We start from the raw sequence: 25,749 nt of genomic DNA, 5'->3' as shown, positions 1-25,749 counted from the left end.
ACCTCCACAACTGCAAGCTTCTATTTCTGTCTGGAAAATTTTTGTTTTCCATCTCAATGGTCTCCATTTTTAAATTATGTACCCTTATCAATTAAAAAACTTTGGGTACTTGCCCATGTGTAGATTTATATATGTAGTCCTATACCAATAATTAGGCACATAATATAATTTCTACATGGTCCTCCTTGCGTATTAGGAAAATCACTTTGGCAAAAGTATGGAGGATAGATCGGAGTAGAAGACACGGGACAGGGAGACAACCTAGAAGTTTAGGGCAAGTTGAGTCCACAAGCGAGAAAGGCTTGAATTTTGATGGTAGCTGTGTGCGTGGAGAGAATAGATGTGAAGATGAGACTGACAGAATTTGTCAACTGATTGGGTGAGGAAAAGAAAAATCTTGGAGGTGGCACAGAGTATGAAAGTTTAAGTGATTAGAAGATAATAGTAGACAGTACCTAGACAGTAATGGGGAGGTTTGCATGAATGGTGATTTTTTTGGGGGGGTGTTAGTGTATTAATATCTAGGTTGCAGATCACAATCAGAGCATACACACCTGCTCATCTTGTGTGTCTCACTCTGTCCCACCCAAAATGAAAAAAAAAGAGAGGTGGGGCTCTTAGAGACACTGTTTTTAGGGCATAGCCTGCCCTTTTCATGGTACCTGTCACAGCCACAAGTTAATTAGGGACAGAGGGTGGGTATGAAATTTTCTCAGTGGCACTTGAACCTTAAAGCCTTTAGGGGGCGTCAGTCCAGAAGAGGGCTGGCACAGCAGCATGAAGGCCAACTGGGGGATGGTAGGGGACTCAGGGTAAGTGTGGTTGTATTAAAACAATACTGACAAGATATATTGGGACATTTGGAATGTGACACAACTTTCTCCCTCCAATTTGTTAAGTACACATCTCTTTTGATCAGTCTTTAGCTCCCCTGGTAAATCCACAACCTACAAAGGAGCACTAGAAACTATTTAGGAGACTGTTGGTCAAGCTGATTGACATTTTTGGTCTATGACCAGATAGGATAGGAAACCACTCTTAACTTGCCTGAGACTCCCCTACATTTCCTTAAAAAATGCCCCAACTACCCCAAAAAGATCAATACAAATGGGAAAAGGACCCACAGGTACAAAAATATTTATAGCAGCTCTTTTTTTTTGTGGTGGCAAAGAACTGGAAATTGAGGGGATACCCATCAGTTGGGCAATGGCTGAACAAATGGTGGTATGTGGATATAATGGAATACTATTGGAATACATCATTAGAAATGATGAGCAGGCAGACTTCAGGAAAAACCTAGAAAGACCTGCATGAACTGATGCTGAGTGAAGTGAGCAAAACCAGGGGAATGTTGTACACTGTGTGAAGACCAATTTTGATACTTAGTTCTTCTCTGCAATATAGTGATGTAAGACAATTCTAAAAGACTCATGATGGAAAATGCCATCCACATCAAGAAAAAGAACTATGGAGTCTGAATGTACATCAAAGCATATTATTTGTTCTCTCTCTCCCTCTTTTTTTATTTCTTCTTTCTCATGGTTTCTCCCATTGGTTCTAATTTTTCTTTACAACATGACTATGTAAAAATAGGTTTAATATGAATGCATATGTAGAGCCTATATCAGATTACATGCCGTTTTGGTGTGGGAGTGGGGAGAGATGGGGAGAAAATTTGGAACTCATAAATTATGGAAGTGAATGTTGAAAACTAGAAATAAATCAATTAATTTCATAATAATTTTTTAAAAAATTTCCTGAGCTACCCCGATCCTAGAGAAGCTCTTATCAATAGCTTAGGAGAGTCTCAGTAAGAAGCTGTTATAAAGCTATGTTTCAGGTTCCAGGGAGCACCTTCTTGTAAGAACATCCTGGATTTCTCCTTTTTTGACATGGCTTAAAGGAGTGGTATGGTTTTACAAAGGGCTTGCTAGTGATGCCCCTGATTGTATTCTTTTATTTACCTTTCCTCAATTGTGCTTTGAAACTTTCTGATATACAAAATTTCTGATTAGTATTAGATCTAATGGGTGTGTGTGTGTGTGTGTGTGTGAGTGTGTGTGTGTGTATTTTTGTGGGCTGCCATTTTATGCTTCCTTTATTTTCCTTTCCTTTCTGTCTTTGCTAATGTATCTCTAGTTAAGCCCTATAACACTTTCCTTAGTCCCACCCACCCCCCACCAAATAAAAGGAGCTTTAGGCAGTGCCTGGCCTAATTGATTCTTCTGCCAAGCCCCCTTAAGTGCCAATAACCTATCTACAAAGACATAAACCTAACTATCATAGGAGTTGATTTTACTTGCATTGAATCATTACATCAAATAATGACTTTACCAGCCAATTCTCTACTTCCTATAAGTGACAGCTCCCTTCCAGTACTGAGTCCCCAGTATCCAGGTATCAAACTTACCTTTCTTAGCAAAGTCCTCGACTGAGTTTGACAGACAGCAGAAGAAAAATAAGTTATCAAGGATCCTGCACAGTTTCCTATTTCCAAGTGTTGCCGATGCTTTGAGTCAGTGAAAGCCTGCATTTTCCCTTTTAGTACTGATTGTTCACAAGCTAATAACTGCTTCTCCCAGCACAAAGAACTCCTAACTCTTTGTTTTATTCCTTCTAGGTATATTCACTTCAACCAAATAGAAACACTTCAGCCAGAAACCTTTGGAGACCTTCAGAAATTGGAGCGACTGTGAGTACTGTCTTCTATGGCACCTTGTTTTCTTTTCCTTTATTTGACCTGCCTTGATGATTCAGCGCCACTGGCTGACCTTTTGGCCCACCACAGAGTATACTCCAGGAGGTCTAAGAGACACAGATTTCACTTATTGTCTAGGGTGAGGGAAACAAAGAATTGTAATCAGGCAACTTATACTTGAAAAACCAGAGGGCCTTTGGGGACTCATTCCTTTCTGATTAGCCAAAAACTTCTTTCCCTTGTTCTTCCCTAGGAGGAGAATGCCCCTTATTTTAATTTCACCTTTTAAAAGATGCTTCGAGATTTGAGCTGAGCAGATTGATTGTAACATTTCATATCTTGTGTGGCCTCTTAGCTAAATATTTTTTTTCCTTAAAGCAAAAATTGAGCTGTATAGGAAGAAAACAAACCATTTACTTCAGACAGCTGACTTTTGAAGGGTTCTATGTGAATGAATTTCTGCATTCAGAACTCAAATAGCTTAAGACAAAAGCACATGGATGTTATTTTGCCTACAACAGTTTATAGATGTGCAAATGGGCTCATTATCAATCTCTTTCCCCTTTTAGTATACAGTTTACCCTAACTTGATGTAATTGGCTATCATATACATATGAAAAAAGCATGGTATTCTTGAGTATTTGTGTGTTTATCTATCTATCTGTTATAAGTGTTTTTGTATGTATAGTTATCCTTCCACATTGAGGGGGTTCCCATCACTTTGCCCTTACGATCTGGAAAATCCGCATAAAATATTTTGGTCCTCCATTCATACCAGTCTGAAATTTTTTTCTTTTTCTTTTATGGAGTGTATTGTAAAACTTGGGTTAAGTATTTAGCCATTGGTTCTGTGTTCTCTGCCGGCCTTTGTTTGTTGGCTGCAACTTTTTCAAAACTTGCAAAAAATTCCCATTTAATTTCTTGTGCTGACCCACAATATATCAAAAACATGATGGGGAAAATTGTGATGTGGAAGGGTACATATGAAACATTGTGTGTTACATATACACATTTTTGTGTGTACCTATCTATTTCTATATTCATTTAGATCTCATGTAACAATGCACATGTAAACCCCAAAGTCTACTAAGGCAGCTCCTTCTGCTATTGGATAGCTTTCATTATTACAAAGATTTCCCTCATGTTAAACTTAAATTTTCCTCTCTGCAGTTTCTGCCCATTTCTCTTGTTTCTGCTATCTGGGGCCAGACAGCTCTAAACTAATCCCTCTTCCATCTGACAGCGCTTTGGATATCTGAAGATGGCTGTCATTTTCTCCAGTGCCTTCTCTGACTGTAGATTGAACATCTCCAGTTGCTTTACTTGATCCCTTTGTGAAAGGAACTCAAAGTCCTTTACCATTCTGATTGTCCTCTGTGGTCTTTGGATCATAAACGTTTCCTCAGTGTGGGTTTCTGGAGTTGAAAAATTCTCAAAGCAGTGTAACAACAATGATGGCAATATGCTTGCAAAGTCTGCAAAACACTTTACAAATATCCAATTTTATCCTTGCAACAATCCTTGGAGGTTGGTTCTATTATGATCCCCATTTTACAGATGAAGAAATTGAGACTGAGAGGTTCAGTGACTTGCCCAGGTTCACACGGGTAAGTAAATGTCTGAAGCTAGGTTTTAACTCAGATCTTCCTGACTCTTAGTCCAGAATTCTATCCACTCTGTCATGTAGCAACTGACTAATGTAGGTGATCGCCTCTCTTGTTCAGTACGCTATGCTTATTTTAATGTAGCTCAGATCACATTAGTTTTGTGGGCTGCCCTATCAAACTTTATTTTTTGCTTTTTTTTTTTTTGGAGGGCAATTGGGGTTAAGTCACTTGCCCAAGGTCACAGGGTAGTTTTTGTGTTAAGTGTTTGAGGCTGGATTTGAACTCAGGTCCTCCTGACTCTATTCACTGTGCCATTGAGTTGCCCCTGCCCTATTAGACTCTTTACTCACATAGAACTTGTACTTCACTAATAAGCCCTGCAAAGATTTTCAGAACTACCACCTAGCCATTTCATATTCATATACTTGCAAAATTAATGTTTTGAGTTCCAATGTGAAAAATATGCATTTATCCCTATTTTTTTAATGCTTTATTAACTTCTAATTTACATCATTCGTTTCCGCCAGATTTTGAGTTACAAATTTTCTCCCTGTTTTTCCCCCACCCATCCCCCCAAAACAGAAGTCCCACAGGATATCCCTACCTCCAATCTGCTCTCTCCCATATTTTCTCCCATACCCGTTTCAACTTTTCCAGTGGATCTCTATGCCTCAGTGCCTGTATATCTTTTTTTTCTTAATAACATGTAAGATGGTATTAATATATATATATATATATATATACACATATATATATATTTGAATATTTGATTTTAAAACTTTCAATTCCAGATTCATTCCCTCCCCCCCAGCCTGCCCTCCCTTCCATTATCCCCCCTCACATCCCCTTCCCCCCCTATTCTCCTGGAGGGTGAGATCCCCTATTTAGTGTGTATTTCCCTCCCTCCTCAAGCCAGATTCAATAGGAATAAGGTTGACCCATTCCCTTTTGCCTTTCTATTCTTCCCCTCCATTGTAACCATTTTCCCTTGCCTCTTCTGTATGAGATAGTTTGCCCCACTCTGTCTCTCCCCATCTCCTCTCATTATATTCCTCTCACCTCTTAATTTCACCTTTTAAGTATCATCCCTTCCTGTTAAATTGGTCCCGTGCCCTCTATCTATGTATACCTGTAAACGTATATACACACATTCACATATGTATTCATATGCCCGCATACCCTCATATAAAGACATATATATATATATATATTTCTAATTCCTTCAACTACTGAGAAAAGTTTCATAAGTTACAATTATTGTTTTTTCCATGTAGGAATGTTAATAGTTTAACTTTGGCCAGGTGGCTCAGCAAGCAAGAGCACCGGCCCCAGTGCCGGGATGACCCGGATCAAATCCGGTCCCAGACACTCAGCACCGCACCCAGAAACAACAACTGGCCGTATAACCCCGAGCAAGCCACTCAGCCCTGATTGCTTTAAATAAAAATATAGTTCAACTTTGATAAGTTCCTTATGATTTATTTTCCCTGTTTACCTTCTCATGCTTCTCTTGCTTCTTGTATCTGAATGTCAAATTTTCTATTCAACTCTGGTTTTTTCAGCAAGAATGCTTGAAAGTCCTCTATTCCACTGAATGACCATATTTTCCCCTGAAACATGATACTCAGTTTTTCTGGGTAGGTGACTCTTGGTTTTAATCCCAGCTCCCTTGACCTCCGGAATATCACATTCCAGGCCCTTCGATCCCTCAGTGTAGAAGCTGCCAGATCCTGGGTTATCCTGATTGTGTGTCCACAATATTCAAATTGTTTCCTCCTGGCTGCTTGTAATATTCTCTCCTTAATCTGGGAATTCCGGAACCTGGCTATAATATTCCTAGGAGTTTTCTTTTTGGGATCTTTTTCACCAGGTGATCGGTGGATTCTTTCAACCTCTATTTTGCCCTCTCGTTCTAAAACATCAGGGCAGTTTTCTTTGAGAACTTCCTGGAGGATGCTTTCCAGGCTCTTACTTTGGTCATGGCTCTCAGGCAGTCCAATAATTTTTAAATTATCTCTCCTGGATCTATTTTCCAGGTCAGTGGTTTTTCCCATGAGATATTTCACATTGCCTTCTATTCTTTCATTTGTTTGGATCTGTTTAACAGCATCTTGATTTCTCATAAAGTCATTAGCTTCCATTTGCTCCAATCTAATTCTGAAGCAATGATTCTCCTCAGTGAGCTTTTGAGATTCTTTTTCCATCTGGCAAATTCGACTTTTTAAGGCATTCTTCTCCTCATTGCCTTTTTGAGCCTCCTTTGCCATTTGAGTCAGTCTGTTTTTTAAGGTATTATTTTCTTCAGTCAGGCTGTTGACTCTCATTTCATAATTTTCTTGCATTGTTCTCATTTCTCTTCCCAATTTTTCCTCCACTTCTCTTATCTGCTTCTTAAGGTCCTCTATGGCCTGTAACCAGCTTGTATTTTCCTTTGAAGCTTTTGGTGCAGGAGTACTGACTTCACTGTTTTCCTCCTGTTCCATGCCTTGCTCCTTCTTATCCCCAAAATAGGAGTGTAATGTTGGAATCTTATGTGTGCTTTGTTTCCTTTGCCTGCTCATTTTGCCACTCAATGATTTGAGTTTTGTGCTTTTTGCCACAGTAGGACTCTGCCACCAGACAGGGGAGTTTTCGTCCCAAACGCTGGGGTTTTCTCAGCTGCCAGAGGTATTAGATGGGTGCCCTCTCTGAGGTCTCCACTCACTCTGGCAAGCTGGACACACACCCCAGGACCTTCACCCTAGACTGCAATCCAGATCCAAGCAGGTTAAAGCAAGAGTGATTACCCCTCAGACTGGTGCTTGGTCCCCCTACACTATGCAGGCCAGGAGCTGAAGCCACCACGTGGTGCTGGCTGGCTGTGCTGGAGTCTCAGCAGTTTCTCTCCCTGGGGGTAAAAGCCACGCACTCCCACTTACTGGATCCCAAAGTCCAGACTGCACTGGCCTCTCACCTTGTCCTTCCCATCTATGTATTGATAAATCTGGAAACGGCCACAGCTGCTGCTGATCTGGAGTCTCTCTGGCTGGCAGCTGGTCAGGCCCGCCCTGGGGCTAAAGCCTCGGTGCGGTGCTGGGCTCTGCTCCCAGAGCGCTGCGCTGGCCGATTCCTGCCGGCCTGCCGGGCTGTCCTCAGCGGGAGGTTAGCTTCTCTGTGTCATTTTGTGGGTTCTGCAGCTCCGAAGTTTGTTTAGAGTCCCCTTTTTACATGGATTGGGGAGGGTGGAAGCGGGAGCCGCGGGAGGGTGGTGCTTCTACTCCGCCATCTTGGCTCCGCCCCAAGTGCATTTATCCCTATTGATTTTCATCTTATTTAATGAGGATAGTTACAAAAAACAGAACAAAACAAAACAACTCCTGGAGACTCCCTTTACAGAGAACTCAGAATTAGAGTCAACACTTTGTTTTCCACCAGCTGCTCTGCTTGCTTTCTACTCCACCATCATTATGCCCCAGCCTCACTTTTCAGCTCCTATTTGTGTTTTGTCTTCCCCTGTTAGATAATAAATTCCTTTAGGGCAGGGACTTGCAAAACCTTCCTTGTGTCCCCAGAGTTTAGCACAGTTCTTGGCACATGCACATAGTTTTAAATAAATGTGTATTGTATTGCATTGTATTGCATTGTAACCAAATGTTCCAGTCTGTCAATTTCCTTTTGGACCCTGATTCTCATCTTCCAGTATATTAGCTGTAGTTCCCACCTGTCACTTGCAAATTTAATTAAGCAGGCCATGTATGCCTTCACCCAAGTTATAAATTAAGCATGTTAATCAGCACAGGGCCAAGCCCAGATTTTGGGAGGTACTCTATGTGTCTTTTCATTTTCAGACTACTAGACTCTACTGTCATCTAGGCCACATTTCTACATCTTTATATAGGAATAAAATTAGTAAGCATATTCTTAAAATCTAGAACTAACTATATCTGTAACATGCCCCTGATATCCAGTTTTACAACTGTCAGAAAATGAAATGAAGTTCGTCTGTGTGACCTTGTTCTTGATAAAGCTTTGCATGATCTCTGTGATTATCATTTCGATTTCTCCATGTTCTGTCTGAAAGACCAGTACTCCATTTATTATACCGGTTCTAAAGAGTCAAAACTGAGAAAGACCCACAGAGCAACAGAGAGATACTGGGTGGGCGAAGTTTGGCTGCACCTTCTTAGAATGATTTGCATAGAAGTAGCAGGTATAAATTATATCACCAGTAAAGGCTAGGTTCATAAAAGGAGATGGACTAAGTTGTTTCCTATGCCTGAAATATTCTCCTTACCCTTTTTGTCCTGTTGAATTTCTACATGTCCCTTACTCCACTCTCCCTAATTCCTTAATAACATCCCATCTCTCTTTCTGAATGGATGACTTTCCCTATATCTTTACTGAGAAGACTTTTCAACATTATCATGAATTCTCTTTTGCTTCCATCCCATATAAGCAGATAAAGTGACATTTTTCCTTGCCAAGGTTAGTTCTTCCACTTGTATTCTTGAGCATATTCTATCCCATTCCTTTTTGGGAATTCTCCCAATCATTTCCTAAAATCTCACCTATCTTCAATATTTCCCTGTCTGTTGGTTCCTTCCCTGCTGCCTATAACCATGATCAAATCATCTATCCTTAAAAAAATAACTTTTACCTTTCCGTCTGTTCAATCTGCCATCCTATATTTGTCTTCTCTTTCATGTCAAGTAAAATCTACATTCACTGCCTCTGATTTCTTGTGGGTTTTTTTTTTTTTAATAATCTCACCTGGGAACGTGACTCATTGAGTTTTTAGTGTTAATTTTTACGCCTGTAGATGTGATCTCGCACAGCCACGAACTTCTTAGATCTGCCTTTTACCTCTCTTTGGTTTTATACTGTCTCAGGGTATAAAGAAGCTTTCTTTATCATTTTTTCCCTATCTCAGCTTGTTGTTTGCCCTTTGTTCTTGAAGAGGCCATGACACCATGGAGGTGATGCCATGACATGCAAGTGAACTGGGATTTAACTGAGGCAGGGCTGTGCAAAGTCACCAGCTTCACTTTCACCTCTAGAGCCATCTGGATCCAGTGGTGAGATAGAGATCAGGAGGAATGGAAATGGCCCTGGATGCAATGGAAACTTTGGGCCTTTTTAAGCTAAGGTTTTTAACAGGTCTCAGTTTGACTGAGGCAGTACTCATTCAGTGATTAAGGCTAGAGTCATTAGCTTCCACTCACCCAATTCTAACTTTTAAAGTGTTGTTTTCCTCAATTAGCTTTTGTACTTTCTTTTCCATTTGGCTAGTTGTATCACTTTGAGGAGTTAATTTTTCCAGTGGATTTTTGTATCCCCTTTTCCACTTACCTTGGGTAGGATTGCCATTGGCCTATCAGCCAAACTTTCTGAAACCTTGTTTTAATCCTTTAACCTCACTTCAGATTTCAGGGACCATATATTGAATACTAGCCTGCTAGTATGACCTGGATGTATGCCTATTCTAATTATTCTGTCTTGACTTTTATTTCCCCTACCAAAGCAGTTCAGGAGGAAGGGCCTGACATTTTTCAAAAATACTTTGCTGACCCTGGGACATAAGTAATGTAATTTAATAATTTAAAATGTAATAAAAGATAATTTAATTACATAAAAGTAATTCCAATCCAAAATAACCCTTCTTCATAACCTTATTAATTTCTTCACAAATAGGAAAAAGGTACTGATGTCATGCACAGTGAGGAATGATGATATATGCATGCACATATATTTATATACAAATAGTTTATTAACATATATTTATGTTTTATTTATATGTGTTATATAATAAATACATGTGTGCACACATATGATATAATAGATACATGTATAAATATGTATATATTTATCTTATAATGCTAACTCAAGCTCAGAATTTGAAGGAAATTGAGATATATCATGAAAATTGTAAAACTGCTTTATGATATGATTTGTTATTTTTTGTAGACTAAAGGAAAATCATTCCTTTGTTTGACATGTCTATTAAAATAAATGTTTGCTATTTTCATTGTTTCTTTCTTTGAGTCAGTACATTTGATGCACATAGGCAATATTTTCTGAGTATTTAATTTAAATGTCTTAAATAGATTCTATAGGGTAGCTAATAATTTTTACATATTTCTGTTATACTGCCAATATTATATACATTAAACAGTTAACATGCAAAAAAAATTCTGCATCTGCTAATACTAAACCAACAGAGACTATTATACCCTGAACTTAAAACCTTATTCTGTTGCAAAGTAGCATAGGGTTTTTAATAACTACAAACAGTTAGAATCAGTTGTGCCACAGCCAGTAAGTTCAATAACCCTGCTGAGAATGCTCAATCAACTGAAAATAAAGTAGGAGGTTTCTTAAAAGATCATCACCTACCAACCCAACAGGATTCACTAATGACTCCAAAGCTGTAAACCTCTAACACCTCATTAGTTTTCAATTGTTGCATATTGTTTAGCAAAAGCATTGTCTGTTTCCCATGATGTCCTGTTGGGATATGGTCAAAATCTCATTTTTATGGATCACTGCTTACCAGGAAGTATCTTTCACTAAGTAAAAGACAGTAAAACTCAGAGTAATAAGACTGTAATTCAAATATTTGGACAGATATTGAAACCCAAAGTGGGATCCTGAATTTGGCTGTTTAGTAGTCTGTGCTAACATTGTGGAGAGGAACAACTGACGAAGATTCAACTCAATGTCTAAGCATAGGTTGATAGATTGAGAATTAGAACATACCTTAGAGGTCAACCAAATTAAACTCCCTCCCCCCCCCCTTTTTTTTTTACAATTGGAGAAGCTGAGGCACAGAGAATGTTAATTGATTTGCCCAGAATTACACAACTATTAAGTATGTGAGGTGGCTTTCAAACTCAGGTCTTCTTGCCTCCAAGTCCAGTGGTCTTATCTTCTGTAGGTATTGTATACAAAGTATACCTTTGATACAAAGTAGGCCTTTGATAAATACCTCTTTAAAAAAAAATTCTTATTACATTTTAAATTCCAACCTGTCTCCCTCCCTCCTTCCCAAGCCTGCATGAGAAGACCACCACTTGACACAGATATACAGATACACACATATGTATATAGCTATATCTATCTGTCTATCTATTTATCTATCTGTTGTAAAACTGTACTATGCATACTTCTATTTATCAGTTCTTTTCTGGAGGTGGCTAGCATCTTCCTTCATAGGTCCTTTGGAGTTAATTTGAATATTTATAGTACTCAGAACAATTTAGTTGTTCACAGTTATTCTTTGAACAATACCACTGTTACTATGTACAACTTTCTCTTGGTTCTGCTCATTTTACTCTTCATTATTTTATGTAAGTCTCTGTATTTTTTCTAAATCTAATCTGCTCAGCATTTCTTATAGCACAGTAGTATTCCATCACAATCATACCACAACTTGTTCAGCCATTTCCAAGTTGATGCACATCCCCTTAATTTCCAGTTATTTGCCATTACCAAAAGAACTATAAGTATTTTAGAAAATATAGACTCTTTTCATTTTTTCTAGATCACCTCGGGAAACAGAACCAATAGTAGTATTGCTGGATCAAAGGGTATACACCGTTTTATAACTCTTTGGGTATAACTGCAGGTTGTTCTCCAAAATGGTTGAATCAGTTCACAGTTCCACCAACAGTGTATTGGTGTATCAGTTTTTTCACACTGCCTCCAACATTTGTAATTTTCCCCCTTTATCATTTTAGCCAATCTGATAGGTGTGAAATATCACAGTTGTTTTCATTTGCATTTGCCTAACAGTAATGATTTAGAGCATTTTTCATATGACTATATATAGTTTTGATTTCTTCATTGAAAAACTGCCTGTCCATATCATTTGACCATTTGTCAATTGGGGAATGACTCATCTTACTATAAATTTGACATTGTTCTCTATATATTTGAAGTATGAGATCTTTATCCGAGAAATTGTCTATAAAATTTTTCCCCTAATTTTCTGCTTTCCTTCTAATCTTGGCTTCATTAGTTTTATTTGTACAAAGTCCTTTAAATTTAATATAACCAAGTTATTCATTTTATATCTTACAATGTTTTCTAGTTCTTGTTTATTCACACATTCTTCTCCCTTCCATAAGTCTGATAGTTAATATGTTCCTTGTTCTTCTGGTTTACTTGTTGTTGTGTTTGCCCTTCATTGGAAGAGGACCATGGCATCAGGGAGAGATGACATGACTTGCAGTTGACTTTGATTTGAGTGAGGGAGGGCTGTGCAAGATCTCTCTTTATATCTAGGTCATGTATTCATTTTGTCCTTATTGGTAAATGGTCTAAGATACTTGTTTACACTCAATTTCTACCAGATTGCTTTCTAGTTTTCCCAACAATTTTTTTTTTTTACCAAATAGTGAATTCTTATCCCAGAACTTAAATCTTTACATTTGTGTAGTGCCAGTGCAATATTTATAGTACCCACGATCACAATAAAGACTGTGACTATAAATATCACATGACATTAGATTGCAAAATATATCAAATTTGCATATAGAGGACAGAACTGAAGCATTTATTTAGACACCAGAAAACCGAATCCCAAAACCAGTAAACCAATTCCATCATAATAGTAAAGCAATTGACAAGCCATAACAACACAGAGAGCCATGCCATCCTTCAACCTTCCCACAAAGCAATACAAGATTAATATTTACTCACAAACCTCTCTATCTCCTTGCCTGAGCTCCTTTCTCTCCCACCATCTTGCTAGCTATCACTCCCAGCTTCCTGTGTCTCTGCTCTACCCTTCAGCAAACTCCTCCTACCACAGGCTCCATGTGACTACATTCAGCCTATTAGGGGGCAGAGTTTATCTTAAAAGCAGGGAAGGTCTTCAAATTCCCTCAGACTTATTAAGGGACAGGGAAGATCTTCAAATTCCCATTCCCATTACAATTTGTCAAGCACAAGGTTACCACAATCATTCACCTAATGTGTACATATGTCTACTCTATTCTACTCATCTTTCTGTTTCTTAGCCAGTACCAGATAGTTTCAATAATTACGGCAAGATAATATAGGTTAAGATTTGGTACTGCTAAACCTTTATTTTTAAAAAATTGTTTCCTTTGATATTCTTGACTTTTATTCTTCTAAATGAATTTTGCTATTTTTTCTACCTCAATTATACATACACACATATGTATGTATACACACACATATATAAATTTAATTGGGATGGCATTGAATAAATTGGGTAGAACTATCATTTATATTATATTGGCTCTTGTCACCCATAAACAATTAATATTTCTCCAATTATTTAAATCTGACTTTATTTATATAAAATTATTTTATATTTATTTTCATATAGTCCTTGGGTTTATCTGGGCAGGTATACTCCAAGCTATTTTATGCTGTCTACAGTTATTTTAAATGGGGCATCTCTTACTATCTCTTCTTGCAGGATTTTGTTGGTGCTACATAGAAATGCCAATGATTTATGTTAATTTATTTCATATCCTGCTACTTTGTTAAAATTATTAATTTTGCAACCAGCTTTTTAGTTAGATTTCTAGGATTTTCCAAGTATGTCATCATTTTGTCTGCAAAATAGTTTTATAACCTCATTGCCTATTCTGATTCCTTTAATTTCTTTTTCTTCTCTTATTGCTAACATTCCTTAAATTTTCAAAAATTTTTTGGAAGGGAGGAAGGCAAGGCAATTGGGGTTAAGTGACTTGCTCAAGGTCACACAGCTAACAAGTATTTCAAATGTCTGAGGATGAATTTGAACTCAGGTACTTCTGACTCCCAGGCTGGTGCTCTATTCACTGCATCACCTAGCTGCCCTGTTACCGTGTTTCCCCGATAATAAGACACTGTCTTATTAATTTTTTGGACAGAAAAACACCAGAGGGCTTATTTTCAGGGGAGGGCTTATTTTAATAAACATTGACAGCAATTTTAATAAACAGGTAAATGTGAACAAAAAAATGTACCTTTATTCAATAATGATCATGTCATCTTCTTCAACAACATCGTCATAAGTGTCCATACCCTGAATTCTGTCCTGGATGTCTTGCGCCTCCATTTCCTTCAGAAGAAGTGGACCCAATCTGTCATGTCCAGCAATATAGCTCTCTTTAAATGAATATGTCTTGTCCAGGTAACCTGCTCGTAGTGCCTTGGCGACACAGCTGTCAGTAATTTTATCCCATGACTTCTTCACCCAAGTCACGACTTCTTGCAGACAGGGCTTCACAAAGTTTCCACGCTGATTTCTTTCCATTCTATTTTCAATGTAGTCATTGACTTCCATGCGCAAATGGTCCTTGAATGGCTTGTTTATTGCAATATCAAGGGTCTGGAGATAGGCAGTCATTCCTGCAGGAATCATTATTTGATCTATTCTTCTCTCTGCAAGGAAGTTCTTCATTTCTTTAGCACGGTGAGTGCTGGCTGAATCCCAGACTATCAGACCTCTTTGGTTACCTCGCATAACAAGTGGCAGCATTAAATCAACCCACTTTCTTATAACGGCTTGTGTACACCAGGCTTTTTCGGTTTCAAGAACGTAAATGCCAGATACACATTCAATCTTATCTTTCTTGCCCTTACTGATGATTAGAGGTGTGGCTTTCCTTCCATCCAAACGAATTGCCAAAACACAGGTGATCCGTGCACTTTCATAGCCAGTGGTGGGAATGTAGATTGACATTGCACCCCTGTGATGAATTGTTGTTTGAGATCCTTGTCCCATAAACACTGCAGTTTCATCCATAGCAATCATATTGCAGGTTTGGTACTTGGAAATGTAGATCCTATCAATAAAGGACTTGAATGCAAGTGCACGTTTAATAACTTCAGCATCTTCCAGCTTAAACAGTGTTGTTGATCTTCTTAGGGACAGTTCATACCGTTGATGGAAACCGTCCAACCAGTGTTGTGATGCTTTGAATCCTTCTGAGACCATTTCAAACTCTGGTGCCATTGAAAGGGCAAATGCTTGAATATCAACCCTGCGCACAACCAAGGCCTTTGCTCTCCTGTCAGCAATCCATTCACCAATGAGGATCTCCAAGTCAGGATATAAGGGCTGCTGACCTGATCCAGACCTGCGCTTTTTCCCTTTTCCCTCATCCACCTGTTGATTGAGGTTATTATAATCTGCTCTCCGTTTTCTGACCATTTGAAGATCCAAAATTTTTCTTTACAGAAAACTGCAAGATTCTTGCCATGTGACTCCTCTACAATTGCTTTCTTATACTCAACAGTATAGCTCTTCCTTTTTGTACTCATGTCTGGGGGTCAAAACAGACAGAATAATAAAATTATGACCATCAGTCCTTCTTTTCACTCCATCATGCTCCCTGAGTTCTTCTTTTTTCTTCCATCATGCCCTTTTTATCCTCCATCATGCCCCCTCACTCCCGCTTACATACCGGGTTTTTATGTTGTCCTGCCTCAGCTCTCCTCCACGGCACTGCTCTCAATGGCGCCAGCAAGCAAATCACTGGGGAAGAACAGGATGACGCGCTCACTGCTGCAGCTCTGATTGGATGCAGCTTGGAGCGCGGCTTGCGTTTCACCTGGGGAGGGGGGGCGATGCATACAGAGGGTACCTTAATGTAGCGTGTAGCACAGGGGATCACCTTCACTACAGTAGCAATGTCAATAGGGCTTATTTTCGGGGGAGGGCTTATTTTAGAGGAATTTTACACAGTAAGGGGAGGGCTTATTTTCGGGATAGGTCTTATTATCGGGGAAACACGGTAATATTTCTAATGCAATATTGAATAATACTGATGATGATACATATTTCTTAAACAAATACTTACTGATTATTCTTATACATTTCTGGGGAATCATTTTATTTTTTAAAAGTTATCCTTTGGGGAATAATATCTGTTTTAAATATTTATTATTATTTTATTTTGTTTAAGCATTATTTTCTATTTTTCAGATTTTTGCACAACAACAAATTGTCTAAAATCCCAGCTGGGAGCTTTTCTCATCTGGATTCACTGAAGCGACTGTAAGTTTTCAAGATATTTCCTCCTATATCAAAATTGAAATAATATAGGATAAAAAGAAGTGATTTTCCTTTAACTTTTTGTAATTTGAAAGGTGATGGCAACATTGGAGTATTAGGCAGAAAAATGTTTCAGATTATCGTAGTTGTGTGGAGGAAAAAGATATTTGAGATACTTTGTCATAGATGGAACTATAGTCAACCTGCTATTTCTCATAAATCTTGCTGAGTTATATGATTGTTATCATGTTTCTTCTCCAATGATTCCTTATTAAATTCTAAAGACTTTCTAATCTTTATCTTAAACTTTTCTTAAAAACGAAAAATGTTATAGCACTCGAGTTTTAAAGGAATTATATGATAAGTTCAGTTCATTTTCTGTTGTGGTCCTTATTTCAGTCCTCATTTTCCTCATCATTCTCATCTGTTTCTCCATTAAACTTTTCTCTTTCAGATGCTCTTTCTTGTGGATCACTGTTTCTCCACACCCTCTCCATTCTGCTTACCCATTTTCTTTGTTTTTTTTTCTATGTGTCCTTGTATTTTTCCCTGATACACACAAATCTAAGCTTCAGCTGTTAGATGAATGACAAAGATATAGATTTTCCACTCTATGGTTCCAGGTAATTGAGAACATTTCAGAAAGTAGACAAAAGAACATCTGTTGGTGGCCTTAGGTTACAACTTAAGCCTTGCCAGCTATCTGAATGTGTCTGCTGCCGGAAAAAAAGACTTACGGGCAAGAGAGTGTGAAGGCTAAGCAAAAACCAACAAGAGTAAAATACTGATGTTTTTGGTGAGTTGTGCCAGGAGACAATACTGTGAACCTTTTCAAATGTTAAAGATTATGAGTGAAAGAAAGGATCTGCTTCATTCTTACCTCTCTTAATGATTCCTCTTCTCAACATTTCTTTTTTTTTTTCCTCTTAGCATGTTTGTTAATTCTCAAGGCACCCACAACTGGGGCAATCTATCTTGATTTTTTTTAATACAGTGTACTTTGGGCCTATACCCTATGCCAAAGAAATTTAACATATCTCTCTACCTTTGATCTATTTGTCTAAATCTACGTTTACCAGTGTTCTTAACAAAGTCATGATTTTTTTTTGCTTGTTTGCTTCATTAAAACTGTTAATTATAGAATCCAGTGAAAAAGGTGAGTAGGATTTGTTTTGAAATGTCAATGATGTTTCTTTAACCAACACTCAAGCACCTTTTGTTATAGGGTCTTCCGATATTTGTATTATTGTCATCTAACCTGTCTAATTTCTTATTTATTGGATTTGATTCTTCAATTATTAGTGGGATATGTTTATATGTTTATATTAGTGGGATATGCTTAGGAGAGAATTTATTATATAATGACATCTCTTATATCTGATGATTTGATCTTCTACACATCTTATTGAAATCATAACTTGCTGTCAATATAATTTCTTAGCTTTTCTCCAGAGATTCTCCACCCCACTCACACCTTGCACTTTCTGTGTCTTAATACTATTTTTCCACTGGTTCAAATGATTAAAACTTTTTCATTGTGTGCTACTGGAACACAAAATATAATTACTAATAAATGTCCAAGGTGACATGAAACTGGGTCATAGAGCAGTCTGGCCATGTTTGTTTTAAGCAAAGTATACTATTATTCCAAAGATTTAAAGTGTTTTATATAGTCGCATTAATGTCAGTGAGATAGAAAGCTTCTTCTCTATTTCACAGATAGGAAACCAATGTAAAGAACTTGCTTTGAACTCTGTTGTCAGTGACAGAATGAGTACTATAGTGTACCTAGTTTTTCCTTTAATCTTTTATTTTTTTATTTTTTTTTTAAAGCAATCGGGGTTAAGTAACTTGTTCAAGGTTACACGGCCAGTTATTTCTGGGTGTGGTGCTGAGTATCTGAGCCCGGATTTGATCTAGGTCATCCCGACACTGGAGCTGGTGCTCTTACTCGCTGAGCCACCTGGCCACCCCTCCTTCAATCTTTTATACTACTTACAGGTCATAATATCAAAATTCTGGAAGGATCTATGATTTTGTCAAGATGGGGAACTTCCAATGTGGAAACTCCCTTGACTGAGGTTGGTTGTACCCTGTCTATGATTTGATAGATAAGTAGTTGTTTGAGTCACAAAGGTTAAGTAATTTCCACGGTTTAAGGCTATATTAGAGATTTTTCAAGATTGAAGCAAAGTTAGAGGGAAAAATCAACCAAATGAATTATACCTACAGATGAATATAATTTCATTTTCAAAATTATTTGGAAGCATTTTAGTGATCAAAGCTATATGATTTAATGGGTAAAATATTAGAATGGGAGAAAGGAGTTTGAATTCTATTTTTAATGTCACCAGTATGTCCATATGTGTGACATTTTATGGATCACTTGACATCAGTTTCTCCATCTGTACAATAGGAAATATAATTGTGGATAAGTACTACCTTACAGGGGTATTATGAAGATTAATGAAATGACTTTTAGAAAGTGCTTCCAGGGCCTTGGGTGAAAGGCACTATGAAAACATAAATTATTTCTCATTTTATTTTCAGATATAAAATTTATATACACACACATATTTTTGCTGGGGGGGGGGAAGGAAGGGCAAAGTAAAGTGAATGTCCCAAGGTCACATGGCTATTAAGTGGTAAGTGTTGAAGTCAGATTTGAACTCAGGTCCTTCTGACTCCAGGGCTGGTGCTCTAGTCACCGTACCACTTCACTGCACCCTAAAAATTACATTCTCGATGACTCATTTTTTTTTCCAAAATTATCTTTCATGCAAAAAAGTGACACAGGTGGGCATGAATAACTGCCTCGTTTTATTCTTTTAGAGTAGAAGTTATCATAAGGCAGAGGTTGGGCCTGCTCACTTTCTTTTCTATTCTTCCTTACATCATAGCACCTGGAGATTAGAGTTAAGTATATACAAAGATCCTAGTGATTTCAAAATTAGCACTAGAGAAGTAGCTTAGAGTGGCAGAAAGAATGCTGAGCTTGGAATCCTGAGCCTCTTACACTTCTTAACTGCATGCTCATGGGCAAGACACTTAACCTCTCTCCGATCCCCAGTTGCTTCAGCTGCAAGAAGAGGATGGATGAAAATACCTGCTGCTCCTACCTCAAAGAGTCATTGTCAGGATCAAATGAGATAATGCATGTAAAGCACTCTGGGAAACTTCAAGTGCTATAGCAATGTTAGCTATTAGGATAAAGTTTTGATAAACCTAAGAAATGTCCAATAAAGCTTCTCCATTCTTGTGAACATATTTGTGTTTCTTCTGCGTCATCTAGCATTTCAAAAAGGAATGTTTTTGAACAATCCATGTTTCATACTTAGGCAGAGTTTGTAAATAATCTCCCTGGACAGGAGAGTTGTCAGATGTATAGCACTCAACAGTCCTGAAACACTGCCTGAACTAGATGAAAACATCATAGGGAAATAGTGAACAAAATCCAATAAAACAGATACAATTACATTTTAAAGTCAACATGTAGTCTTCAGGGATCCTTATGCAGTTTCATGACCCCAGTTTCTATGTGACTTTGACACTACTATTATATAGCATACATTACAAAATAAAGTTTTCAATAGAAGGGTAGACTCTGGTTTCCTCTAGCCCAGATTTTTTTTTGTCATATTTAGCTTAAAAAATCCACTCTTCCTGTTATTCTTCAGTTACTCTGGACACGTTAATTGTAGGCCATTGTAATAATAATAATAATAATAAAAGACCTGACCTTTTTACTTGATTTCTTAAAATGAAAAACTAGGGCTAAAAGAACACAGAAGAAAAGAAAGTGTCATATGGCCCATGAAGACCTGGCGGGTGAATGATGTTGTAATTAAGGAAAGTGAGACATTACAGCCCGTTAGAGCTTGGCATTTCTAATGTGTCCCAAGGGATCTCTAATGCTATTATTTCTTACATTTAGCTCCCATTCATGGAGATAAGAATCTCACATGGGCACTGAAGCGAGAACTGACTCTTTCATATTTAGCAACTGCAAAGTCCTTTTGATGAGCCTACTAGAAATTGACCTGAGAGTGCTAATCAGATGAATGAACTTTTGGACTCAGTAATGCTGAATTTGCTCTATTTTTCAATTGAGCTGCTGACACAACAAAGTGATCAATGACAAGGAATAATCCAGGACAATCAGAACCCAACAATGCACTTCCTGAGCAAGCAATCTGTGCTTTTTATATCTAAAATACAATTCATTTTCCCCTTTAAAATTATTGTTTATTGACACAATTTATATTTACATCTTTTTCATTTCTGCATGTATGCTTCCCTCTCATATCTAGTCATCAAGCTGTTACTTGATACCAAAAATAAAAAATAAAATGAAATGAAGTGAAAAAGGGGAAAAAAACATTTGAGCAAAGCTGACCAGATATCTACCAAATCTTGCTTTATATACAATCTTCTATGCCCATAGACCCTTGTAAAAATGGAAAGATGGCAAATTTTCTCATCTAATTATCTAGGGTCAGGATTGATAATTATAATTACACTGCATTTTCTTTTTTTTACTGTTGTTATTTCTATTTATATTGTAGTAGTCATTGTATATACTTTTTTTCTGGTTTTGTTTACTTTGTATCAGTTCAAATAAGCCTTCCTAAGCTTCTCTAATTTTTTAATAGTCATTGTTTTTCATAGTACAGTAGCATCTGATTAATTTCATGTACCATAGTTTCTTTAGCTATTCCAAAATGAAGGACATCTACTTAGCTAAAACACCATTCTGCACAGCACTTAAAATCTTCTGAGTATTTTCTCCCATGCTACATGTAATTTCATAAGTGAAAGTTCCATTAAAAAAATGGATGCCATAATCTAAATTTTGAATGGGAGAAGATAGTTCTCCCTCTTTGAATTTAAATTATTTGATAGTAGTGCAGATACATATTATTCCTCAGTGGAATATATCATCAAATATTCAGAATGAGAGAGCCAGGAGACTTGGGTTGTAACCCCATTTCTTCCCTTTTCTATATTACCTCAGAAAACTCACTTTTTCATTGGGTGATTTTTAAGACTTTGAAATCCCAAGTCTCTGAAATGATGAGTGTACTACTGTCACTTGGCTGTATTAGATTCTGCCATGATAAGAATACTGGGGGAACTATTAATGATGTCCCATGAGATTTACAATACTTCTCTGGGTGACTCTTTCCATTTCTTGGGTCTGGAATGGTTTCATGTTTCCTTAACTTTCTCAATGGATTCTATTAACAACTTAAAATTGAAAAATTCTTTTGGAAGTTCAGGTGGATATCATTCTATTATATTCATATTTGTTATATATATTTTCATTAAGTATTTTTATGATATTCTTCATAGTGTTTTTAATGAGACTCTTTTTTTATAGGTTCTGGCTTATTTTCATGTACACTTGAGCCCTCAAAGTCTGTGTTGCTCTTACCAAGTAGGATTTTGTGAAACTCAAACAATGTTTCTGAATATTGTGGTCAGATATTAGAAACAGTTAAAAAAAAACAACCTGTTTTTCTGAAACTTGAAGAATAAATTGTCACACAGACATGTGTGTGTATGTATATACACATTATATGTGTATATATATACATGAACACAAATATATCAGATGTCTGTATGTGTGTGTGTATATATATACATATATATTTGCTTTTTTTTTTTGGAGGGGGGAAGGTAGGGCAATTGGGGTTAAGTGACTTGCCCAAGGTCACATGGCTAGTTTTTTGTGTTAAGTGTCTGAGGCTGTATTTGAACTCAAGTTCTCCTGACTCCAGGGCTGGTGCTCTATTCACTGTGCCACCTAGCCGCCCCTACGTACATATATTTTTGTTGTTCAGTCATTCAGTCATGTCTGATGCTTCCTGACCCTATGGACCATCTGGTCTTCTACTATTTTCTAAGTCTGTCTAAGCTCATGTTTGTTGCTTCCATGACACTATCCATCTCATCCTTTACTGTTCACTTCATTCTTTCCCAACATCAGGATCTTTTCCAAAGAGTCCCAGCTTCTCATTATGTTGCCAAAGTATTTAAGTTTCAGCTTCAGTATTTGACCTTCCAATAAATAGTCTGAATTAATTTTTTTTTAAAAATTTACTAATTTGATCTTTTTTCTGTACAAGATGTACTAAAGATGTACTCAGAAGTATTTTCCAGCACCACAGTTTGAAAGCACTGATTCTGTTGCACTCAGTTTTCCTTGTGGTCCAGCTCTCAGAGCCATACACTACTACTAAAACAACCATAGCCTTAACTATATGGACCTTTGTTGGCAAGGTGATGTCTCTACTTTTTAGTATGCTATCGAGATTTGCCATAGCTTTCCTTAAAAGGAACAAGCATATTTTAATCCCATGGCTGCAGTCTCTGTTTGCAGTGATCTTTGAAACCAAGAATATGATTCTGCTTTCATATCTTCTCCTTGTATTTACCAGAAAGTGATGGAGCCAGTTGCCATAATCTTAGTTTTTTTGATGTTAAGTTTCAAGCTAACTTTTACACTCCCCTCTTTCACCCTCATTAAGAGGCTTCTTAATTCTTCTTTTCTTTCTACCATCAAAGTGGTATCATCTGCATTTCTAAGATTATTTATATTTGTCCTGGCAACCTTAATTCTGGCTTTTGATTCATCCAGCCTGGCATTTCACATGATGTACTTTGAATATAAGTTAAATAAACAAGGTTACAATATACAACCTTGTCATGCTCCTTTCCCAATCTTTAATAAAGCAGTTGTTTCATGTTAGGTTCTAACTGTTGCTTCTTGACCCTCTTACAGATTCCTCAGGAGACAAGTAAGATGATCTGGGATATACACATATATTTCTGCTTAACCAAAACCCTTTTTCCTGGTCTAGGGTAGAGGGAGAAAACATAATAACTTTGCTTCATTCTTTTGTGCTTCAAGGTTAGCTAAGGGATCAGGGGGTATCCTTATACCACGAGTTTCTCCAATCAGCTGCCATTTGAATTTGTATAATGCCAAATGAAAAGAAAAGAATTAATAAAATATTTACACCACTGACAAAAAATAAATCACCAAAATACTAAATTCTTTCAGTGTCTGGATGGGATTTGTATTACTACTTGCAAGTGATTATTCAGAGGATGAGACTCTTTTGAAAAGCAAGTTCTTCATCCCTAGTGTGACCATTTGACCTGACAGAAATTTCTTGATGACCCTACTTAAGGCAACCTGAAAACCTAGGAAATAGATGCATATTTGTTGAGTAACTGTATTGGGAAAGAGAGCAAGTCATTTAATAACATCCATCAGCTGTGCCCAAGAACACTGATAAGCGTTTTTGGACAAATATAGTACCTACAAAAGTATAGACTTCTTTTAGAAAATTCCTATGAAAATCTTGACAATCACTTCTGGTGCTTCTGGTGCCAAGATGGCAGAGTGAAGAAGAAACCCTCTGAAGTCCTCCCCAATTTCCCTCCAAACAACTAGAAACCCTCCTCAGCACCAATCTGGGAACAGAAAAGCAGCTTACCAGCCTAGCAGGAAAGTTCTGTCTCACTGAGGTGGGAGGGGTCTAAGAGGAACATCAGCAGCCATCTCTGCCAGCCCCACAGCAGGGGGCATGCATCAAGGCTCCAAGCCTGGGGCAATCCACCATTGAGGTTCCTTCCTCCTGTTAACCCTCAGCTCCCTAGACAAATAAGCAGTCTATACAGTACAGCAAGGCCCCACCCCAGAGATCCCAGCACAAGTTACCAGTCAGACCTTGACCTCATTCCTAACCAGTTGTGAAGCCCCATCCCAGGACTGTCCAACAGCAAGACCCTGCCCCTGGGGCTAGCCAGCAGAGAGACCCTGTTTCCATAGCAACCTAGCAGCAGGGCCCCACCTCTGAGGCAGACCAGCAACAAGATCCCTCCTCCAGGGCCAGATACCAGAAAGACTCTGTTACCATAGCAACTCATTGGTAAGGCCCCACCCTAGAGCAGGTTATCAGCTAAAACCCATGCCCAGGGGTGGCCAACAGGGACCCCCTTTCCCCAAGCCAGAAGGGAAGCCTACCCTCCACCAGAAAGCAAGCAGCTAAGTATGGAAACTCAACAAAAGCTAGCAGTAAGATCTAGAACGGCAGCACAAAAAGCTTGGACAGTGCAGGAACAGAGGCCACCTCTCACATGAAAATACCAAGTCACAGGGAAAAAATGAGTGGAAAGAAAAAGAGCTTGACTATAGAAAGTTACAATGGTAATAGGGAGGATCAAGGCATAAACTTAGAAGAGGACAATAGTATCAAAATGGCTACATGTAAAACCTCAAAAAAAGGTAATTTGGTTTCAGCCCCCCCCAAAAAAAAATTCCAGGGTGAGCTTAAAAAGGATTTTAAAAAGCAAATTAGAGAAGTAGAAGAAAAATGGAGAAAATAAATAGGAATAATGTGAAAAAATCATGAAAAAAAGAGTCAACAGCATGGGAGAACATATACAAAAATTTATCAACGAAAATAAGTCCCTAAAAAATAGAATTGGTCAAATGGAAAAGGAAGTAAAAAAGCTCACTGAAGAAAATAATCCTTTAAAAATTAGATTTGAACAAATGGAAACTAATGACACTATGAGACATCAAGATATGATAAAACAAAATCTAAAAATCAAAGAATATATGAAATTTCTTATTAGAAAAACAACTGACCTAGAAAATAGATCCAGGAGAAATAATATAAGAATTATTGGATTACTTGAAAGCCATGGTTAAAAAAAACAGAAGCCTGAACAACATCTTTCAAGAAATGATCAAAAAAGTTTCCCTGATATACTAGAACCAAAGGGCAAAATAGAAATTGAAAGAATCCTCCTATCAGCACTTGAAAGAGATCCTAAAATGAGAACTCCTAGAAATATCATAGCCAAATTACACAGCTCACCAATCAAGGAGAAAGTATTGCAAGCAGTCACAAAGAAACAATTCAAGTATTTTGGTCTCTAGAGTCAGAATTACACAGGGTTGGCTGCTACCGCATTAAAGAACTGAATGGTTCAAAATACATACTGGAAGACAAAGGAGTTAGGATTAGAACCGAGAATCACCTACTCAAAATTGAATATAGTCTTTCGGGGTAAAAAATGGAAATTTAACTAAATAGAAGACTTTCAAGAATTTCTAATTAAAAGACCAGAGCTGAATAAAAAAATTTGACCTCCAAGTTCAAGACTCAAGTGAAACAAAAAGGTAGAAAACATAAAAAGTGAATAAGAAAGAGAAAACTTAAGAAATTTAACAAGGTTAAACTTTATATTTTTATATGGCAAGATAGCATTAGTATCTCTTAACAACTATATTACTGTAAGAGAAATTAGAAGGAGTATATGTAGATGGTGTGGATATAGGCTGACTTTGATGGGACAGTACCCCAAAAAAAACAAAATAAAGAGGTGTGAAAGAGCTGTTATAATTGAGGTAAAGATGAGAAATGGGGTTG

The 25,749-nt window shown here is 37.5% G+C and overlaps 2 protein-coding genes across 2 annotated transcripts in view; both read left to right on the top strand.

Annotated features, from left to right (window-relative positions):
- The window catches only part of PXDNL (peroxidasin like), a 557,041-nt gene that overhangs the window by 355,078 nt on the left and 176,214 nt on the right, over nt 1-25,749 (top strand). Inside the window, exons 5-6 of the mRNA XM_069099924.1 lie at nt 2,621-2,692; nt 16,232-16,303. Coding sequence (XP_068956025.1) covers nt 2,621-2,692; nt 16,232-16,303 — 144 coding nt within the window. The remainder of the gene's footprint in view (nt 1-2,620; nt 2,693-16,231; nt 16,304-25,749) is intronic.
- Nucleotides 1-25,749, top strand: part of PCMTD1 (protein-L-isoaspartate (D-aspartate) O-methyltransferase domain containing 1) — a 548,363-nt gene that overhangs the window by 423,212 nt on the left and 99,402 nt on the right. The gene's annotated exons all lie outside the window — the stretch shown is intronic.

The sequence above is a fragment of the Petaurus breviceps genome, unplaced genomic scaffold (genome assembly GCF_028583685.1).
Source record: "Petaurus breviceps papuanus isolate PSGF00001 unplaced genomic scaffold, PetGlider_PUasm1.0 38, whole genome shotgun sequence".
NCBI lineage: Eukaryota > Metazoa > Chordata > Mammalia > Diprotodontia > Petauridae > Petaurus > Petaurus breviceps.
The sequence above is the reverse complement of the archived record's forward strand: the minus strand, read 5'-3'. Positions and strand labels throughout refer to the sequence as shown.